We start from the raw sequence: 7,327 nt of genomic DNA, 5'->3' as shown, positions 1-7,327 counted from the left end.
ACAGAATGTCAGGTTATATAGCGCCTTGACGTGTGCAGTACAAGTCACAGGAGATTCTGCTCAAGCTTTATAACACACTGGTGAGGCCTCATCTTGAGTACTGTGTGCAGTATTGGTCTCCAGGCTACAAAAAGGACATAGCAGCACAAGAAAATGTCCAGAGAAGAGCGACTAGGCTGATCAGGGCTACAGGGGATGAGTTATGAGGAAAGATTAAAAGAGCTGAGCCTTTACAGTTTAAGACAAAGAAGATTAAGAGGTGACCTGACTAAAGTGTTTAACATTATGAAGGGAATTAGTACAGTGGATCAAGAATGTTATTTTAAAATGAGTTCATCAAGAACATGGGGACGCAGGGTAAATGTCACACAAATATTAGTACGTTTTTCTTCACACAGAGAACCACAGACAATAGATTTGTAGGATTCGCAGATCTGCCTTTTCGTGGATTTGTTTTTAATAAGTAAATGGAAATTTTTTTGCGAGTTTTGTGTCCTATTGTTGAAAACTGCTGACGGTACTAAAGCTGTGCCACTTAAATAGACTGCAAATACCAGCAACCCTGGGAGTACTGCATCATAGGGCAGCTTCTGTGGTTGCCAAAAGGACTGCTGGGTTTAACAAGATGATGGCGCTAGCTTTACAAATGAGCGATAAGGAGATGGAAGGATCACAATGAATAGTGTTTGTTTCAACACTTCACTGCATAATTGGATTACAATCACACCCACTGGATTACCATTTTCTCTGGATTTATGTTTTTGTCCTATGCATGATAATGCGTGAAATTTTGTTCATTTTGAAAAATGACTTTGTTTAGGTACTGCTCCCTACTTCTACATTGGCATCACGGCCTTACAAAACTTTACATAACTTTGGCTGTTTAAAGAGGATTTCATAAGTATACCACTATCATCTGCCTCTGCAAAACTGGACTGGACACACAACTTTATTATAATTTAAACTTTGTAAAAACTTAACGCTTACTGAAGAACTGCTGAACCACACAGTTTGTCTAGACACCCAGCCCGACACATGATTTGCTTGCGCAGTGATCTTTCTATCTTGTGTTTTTCACAATTTTTTACATCTTATTTAGTGAAATCAACTTGGAATATACAGTAATCGTGAGCCCAAAAGTATTTGCGGATTTTCTGATTTGTAAGGGTCCAGCACACCTAAACCCCATGAATTGCAAGGGATAACTCTAGTGAAGTAGACAGTAGGATTTTAGGGGCCTTCAAAGCTACACTTGATGCTATTTTGGAAGAATTTATTGGATATGACTGGTCCGCTTTGTTGGGGTGAATGGCCTGTTCTCGTCTAGATTTTTCTAATGTTTCAAAGCAATGTACACTTTTTCGCTACCTGAGATTTCCCTCTTGTGTAGCATAAAGTGTGTCCACAAGAGGGAGCAGATATACCTCATTAAACCCCTCTCCTACTCCTGCTAAAGTTTCAATATGTGCGACTATCTGAGTGTTTCCCAATTTCTGGTTTCAGATTTGAGTACTCAAGAGCCTATTATTTAGTGCCTTTCCTATCTATATATCTGTCTATAGAGGTGCTGCCCCCACCATTCTATAAAAATTAATTAATTTTGAACCCAAACTACAAATACAAAGAGGACCTGCACTTGTGGAGACATCAAGTGACTGGTGGGTGGCACTGGTCAGTGGTCACATGGCATCAGAGGGCAGATTGTTACACTGGAGTCACCCCAAAGTGTAGGCCCAAGGCCAAACCCTGGATAGAGTGGCTCAGTGAAGGAGGTGTTGAACCTGTGCAGGAGGGTCATTGTGTGCGAGACACTATAAAATGACAGCGAGCCAGCAGGCCAGTCCAGATATATGCCTATTCTGGGGCTGTAGGGGGCGCTGATTACAAGCTCTTCTTCATTATGATTTACAGAGTACTGGGAAAAAGAACACCGCAAACACCAGGACTTGTTGTTGTATCCAAGTCCGCACTCCTTGCCCACTCCTTTCCTGCTCAGTCCTTTATATGCGACTCCAATCATCATCACATGTCCACTCCACTCCACCTCCCAGTAACAGCGAGTCCCAGTCAGTGCCTCTCTGCACAGAACTTGTGCCCAGCCATCAAATCTCTCAGGATGATCAGGATATTCGGCCTTTGTCCACTGACACATCACCTTCTTGTTCCCTTCATAAAGACGGAGGAGTCTGTTTGATGTGTTGATGTCCATTGTGAGAGGACAGAAGTCTGAAAGGAGACAAAAGAAAACAAGTGAGGTGTAATGGGGCTGGGGAGCGGGGCACAACACAGACAATTAACAAGAACCAGTCAGGAGCTGCAGTGATGAGACTCATATTTGCAATGAATCTGTGGGAATTCAAAATGAAATTACAAAAAGACAGCTATAGACAATGAAGTGAAAGTCAGAAAAGATATTCAGAAGGAATCTCATTTGTCGGGAATTATGGAATACACCATAAGGTCACTGTCGAGTTCAGAGTTCTAATGGACTGTCCACACTTACTGTTGGCTTTAATAAAATGACACTTATTTTGTCAATGTTCAACTTTTATTCTTAAAATCAATTTACTGTCACACTTTCATTTCTAGTGGCCTACTAAATGTTTAGGATCCAACCTGCAGGTCAGGGCTACTCAGAGTGTGAAAATAAAACATAAATAACAACAACAATTATAATAATAATAAATTCTTTACACTTACACCCCCTCTAATGTGCAGCATCCACGTAGAAGATGCGATGGCAGCCATTCTGCAACAGTACATTCACTACACATGAGCTATTAGGTGGAGAAGGGGTGAGAGATTGATGAGGGGTTGATTAAGATGCCAGAATGACTAGGCTGTGGTGGGCAATTTAGCCAGGACATCAGGATACACTATGCTCTTCATAAAGGATGTCCAGAGATCTTTAAAAACCACAGAGAGTCAGGACCTCAGTTTTATGTTTCATCTGAAGGGTGATGCCATTTTGACAGTACAGTGTCCCCGTCTCTGCACTGGGGCATTGGGATCCACGTTCAAACCACAGGGTAAGTGCCCCCTGCTGGCCTCACCAGCACCTCTTCTATCAGCAACCCAGGCTTTTACTGGTTGGTCTCCCATCCAAGCACTGGCTGGGCCTGAATATGTTCAGCTTCAGGTGGAGGACCTCTTCTGAAATGCATGTGGTTTGCTGAGAACTGCCTAAGAATGAAATGTTTGTAATGAATTGTTATAAAACTTGTGACTGACAGCACAATGATTTAATGGCTAACAAACAAGTTGAAGAAAGTCATCATGAAGTAAAGTAGAAATGAACTTTAAAATAAAAAGAAGTGGGTAAAAAAAAATTAGACATGTAAAGAAGAGGAACTAAGCTTGAAAAACTCAATTCAGGACAGCATGATGGTCGAGGTGTTGGAGATTCAGCCTCATAGTTTCAGCTTCATGGCTTTTAATTCAGCACCCAATCATCATCTTTATCAGGTCTTCATCATCTTTATCACTGCTGGTTTCATCGCACATCCCACAGACGTACATGTTGGGTTATTCAGTGACTCTGAATTGGCTGTGTGTGATTGTGGCTCTGTGAGCACCTGACTTAACCACAATGCAGCCAGTACTGGATTAAACTGGTTTGACAATGTTATGTTAAAATCACTTCAGTGTAATCCCACCATGGAAATGGTTGTCTGCTGACCTGAATGAATCAGTCCATAAAGATGATCAACAACATTTTATTGAATGACACAAATCAATAAACATGTAAAGCTGCCTGAGGACAAGTCAGTGAGGAAAATGTCTGACATTCTGAAAATGTAAAACGGACTCGGTGTGTTCTCGGAATGAGCACTCTGCTTACTGGAACTTATATTAATTCTGTAAAAGTTACCAATCTATCTATCTATCTATCTATCTATCTATCTATCTATCTATCTATCTATCTATCTATCTATCTATCTATCTATCTATCTATCTATCTATCTATCTATCTAATACATTGAAACTGACAACAGTGATTGTCATCCACCATTCTTTAATTCACAGAACAGACTCTTTGCTTTTAATTTTGGATGCACACAATAAAATAAATGACAATAGCATGGACAAAATTATATGGGAGATCTTCACCTAGTATTCTGTAACCCACTGTTTTCAGGTGAGAACTGCCATCAAGCACTTCCTGTAGCTCTGATGTAACTTCTTCTCCTTTTACTGTCCACTTGGCCCACTCTTCTTGAGCTTTGATGGACTTCTTCTCCCAACTGTAACTTCCCGCTCTTTCCATGGATGTTGACTTGGATTCAGTTCAGGGCTCTTAGCAAACCACTTCAGTACATTACGATCTAATGTCCACTGTATTTGGGTGGTCTTGTGTGTTTTGCAGGACCCATAACCTGCACTTGAGACAGAGTTTTGTGACATGCCCTCCAGAATGTCTTGATGATCTTCTGATTTTCTTGTGCCCCGTACAGATTCAGCACTGCGATCCCATCACATTAATGAGCCTCCTCCATGTTTTGTGTTTTTTCTTTGAACACATCAATTTGTTGTCTGGGGACACAGAGCTGCTGCGACTTACCATAAAGCTCTCATTTAGTTTCATCGGTCCAAAGGACCTTCTCCAGCACAGGGTTGTGAACATGTATTTTAGAAAACTCTAGTCAGACTCTTTGGTGTCTCATTCAGAACTTGGGTATTCTACCAAGAAGTCCACTTTTATTCAGAGAGTTACTGAAGTTGCAAATTTAAACAAATATTCCTTGATCTTGGAGGTTGGTTTGAATCTGTCTTGCTGTTTTACTTGGTTCTTTCTCCTCCATTTAAATTATCCTTCTATTCATTCTGGGGTCAGCTTTACTCGTATGCTTAAAAACAGGAAAGTTAGCTATAGTCCCATGGACCTTAAACATCTTGATAATATTAGCTACTGTGGTCACTGAATGTGAAACTCTTTGGAGATGGTCTTATACCCTTCACCTTGACTATGCTTGGCTGTGACCTTCTTCCTTTCCTTTTTTTCTCTTGTCCTCATTCAGTGTGAGGCACACAATGACACACAGCTGAGTGAGGACTTTGCCGACTGACTGAAGATCCCGGTGACACTCTTTAGAGTCTGCTTGAAATGTCACAACAGTCCAGGGAGGTCTTTTAACTTCTGAGGACTCCCAATAATTTTCTCCCTGCCATTTTCATTTGTTTTCATGTATAAAATTTGAATATCAGAATCTTAGTAGACATGGGAGAAACTTCTAGAAGGGCAATCACAACTGCAAGACTGCAGTTGTGCTTTATGAATGTATGATTTAATTTGCAAAAAGCTACCTAAAACACTCATAGACTGGGAGAAACAAGATTCTCTGGTCAGATGAAACCAGCACTGAACTGGTTGGCCTCAATTCTAAACATCACATTTAGAGAAAACCAGGCACTGCTCATCACCTAAACAACACCATTCTGACCGTGAAGCATGTTGGTGGAGTCATCATGCTGTAGGGTTGTTTATTAAGCATCAGAGACTGGGAGACTGGTCTTAATGAAACACTGCTCCAGAGATCTTAGAACCATAAACTGGATTGAAAATTAACATGTAAGTAACTTTACATACAAATCAAAGGCAGCACCAGAGCGGATTAGGGACAAATCTGGGAACGTTTTTGTGTAGTCCAGAAAGAGCCCATACTTGAACCCAATCGAACATCTCTGTAAAGGCTTGAAAATAGCAAACCCTAATATAAACCCTAACCATAAACTGAGATGTGCTTGGAGAGTGAGATGTGCTGACAGTATCCTCACAAGATGAATTGGAAGAAGAAGTGCAGAGTGTGTTGTGCTACTGCTGTGTGACAGTTAATTTAGATACACTTGTCACTTGTACCTGCTCTTATTACTTCTATTCAAAACTAGCATCAGGAAGGCAGAGCAAAATGTGGTAGCTGAAACTGCATATCCCTAAGTTAAAAAAATGGCATTATAGCATCAAAAATGACAGCTATTCTTTAGTGGGAAAGAGTTATGGCATACAAAAAATAATTAGATAGAGTACCATTTAGCACTCGAAAGTTAACTCCTTAGCACTAGTAGAAAGTGGAGCCATACACATTCATTCCTTAGGAAGAATGTATTTATTTTCAGTACAGGTAGGCAACTGACTTCAAAGTGGATAAGAAAGGGACTCTGCAGTACGTAGACAGGCATCTAGTGAGAGAGCACTGATCAGGCACAAGTGGCAGTAGAAACAAACATCTGAGTCCAGAAATACTGTAATTAGTGGATGATATCAGTATGTGAGTTTTCTCAGTAAGAAGGAAGCTGGGTGTAAAAAGTTTTTCTTGATAGAACAATTCTTGGACTTAGTTCAGCATAAGGTTTCATTAATAGAAAGCAATCCAAAAGATTTAAGTGGGGCACAAAGTTAAACAAAAAGGCTGGAAAAGTAAAGTTTAATAACTTCAACAAAAAACAAACAGCAGGTAGTCATGGGGGAGAGTACTACAGGAACTTAAAGAGCCAGTAGGTGTAAGTAACTGAAGTATTTTTTTAATCTATTAATTTATTAACTTATTCAATTAACTTAAATTAGTTAAATGTAATAAAAATTTAGTAATCCAAAGCCAAATTTTAAGGCCAGTGCAATGCAAATTCAGTTGGATGGCTCGGAGGAGCCAGTTGTCTATGAGGGCTACATTTGCAGGAGATGCCAGCTGATCTAGCACCTCGAGCTCAGGGTCACTGAACTGGAGGAGGAGTTGGCTAACCTGCATTGTAATAGAGAATTGGCTGACTTGGCCCTGGTGTCCTTTAGAGAGATAGTGTGCACCCCCAAGGTGGCGCAGGAGGAGATTCCAGACCAGACAGGTAGAAATAGGAGGTTATAGTCACAAGGCGCAAGGTAAAGGGTGCACACTGTCGGGGGGCATCAACCCCAGAATTAGAAGAGTCAAACCGTTATCATATCCTTGTGGAGCTGGACGGTGTCTCTGAAAACTCTGAGGTGGTAGGCAGGAATGAGGAGCTTAATGGGCCACCTCAAAATCCAGTTCCCAGAAAGAGAGAGGTAGTGATAGTTGGGGGCTCAATCATTAGGGGGATTGAAGCGCAGGTGTGCTCCAGACAGAGAGAGTCTCGCACAGTGTGTTGCCTTCTGGGAGCTCAGGTGGGAGACCTCCCAGGAAGGGTGGATAGGCTCTTGGCCAGAGCGGGGTGGATCCAGTTGTCATTGTCCATGTTGGAACAAATGACATACATAAGAGTAGTCTGTCAGTTCTGTGATTCAAATTTAAAGAGTTAGGTGCCAGGCTGAGGAGCATTGGGACTCCTTTGGGAATAAGTGGGACTTGTTCCACTA

The 7,327-nt window shown here is 41.1% G+C and overlaps 1 protein-coding gene across 1 annotated transcript in view; it reads right to left on the bottom strand.

Moving 5' to 3' along the window:
* Positions 1-326: 326 nt before the first annotated feature.
* LOC120520277 (tripartite motif-containing protein 16-like) overlaps positions 327-7,327 on the bottom strand; it is a 43,650-nt gene continuing 36,649 nt past the window's right edge. The window contains exon 6 of the mRNA XM_039742773.1: positions 327-2,226. Within this exon, the coding sequence (XP_039598707.1) occupies positions 1,673-2,226 (554 nt within the window). The 3' untranslated portion in view covers positions 327-1,672. The remainder of the gene's footprint in view (positions 2,227-7,327) is intronic.

This window comes from Polypterus senegalus, unplaced genomic scaffold, assembly GCF_016835505.1.
Source record: "Polypterus senegalus isolate Bchr_013 unplaced genomic scaffold, ASM1683550v1 scaffold_31, whole genome shotgun sequence".
NCBI classification, from domain to species: Eukaryota; Metazoa; Chordata; class Cladistia; order Polypteriformes; family Polypteridae; genus Polypterus; species Polypterus senegalus.
Note: the sequence above shows the minus strand (reverse complement) of the source record. Positions and strands in the feature narration are given on the sequence as shown.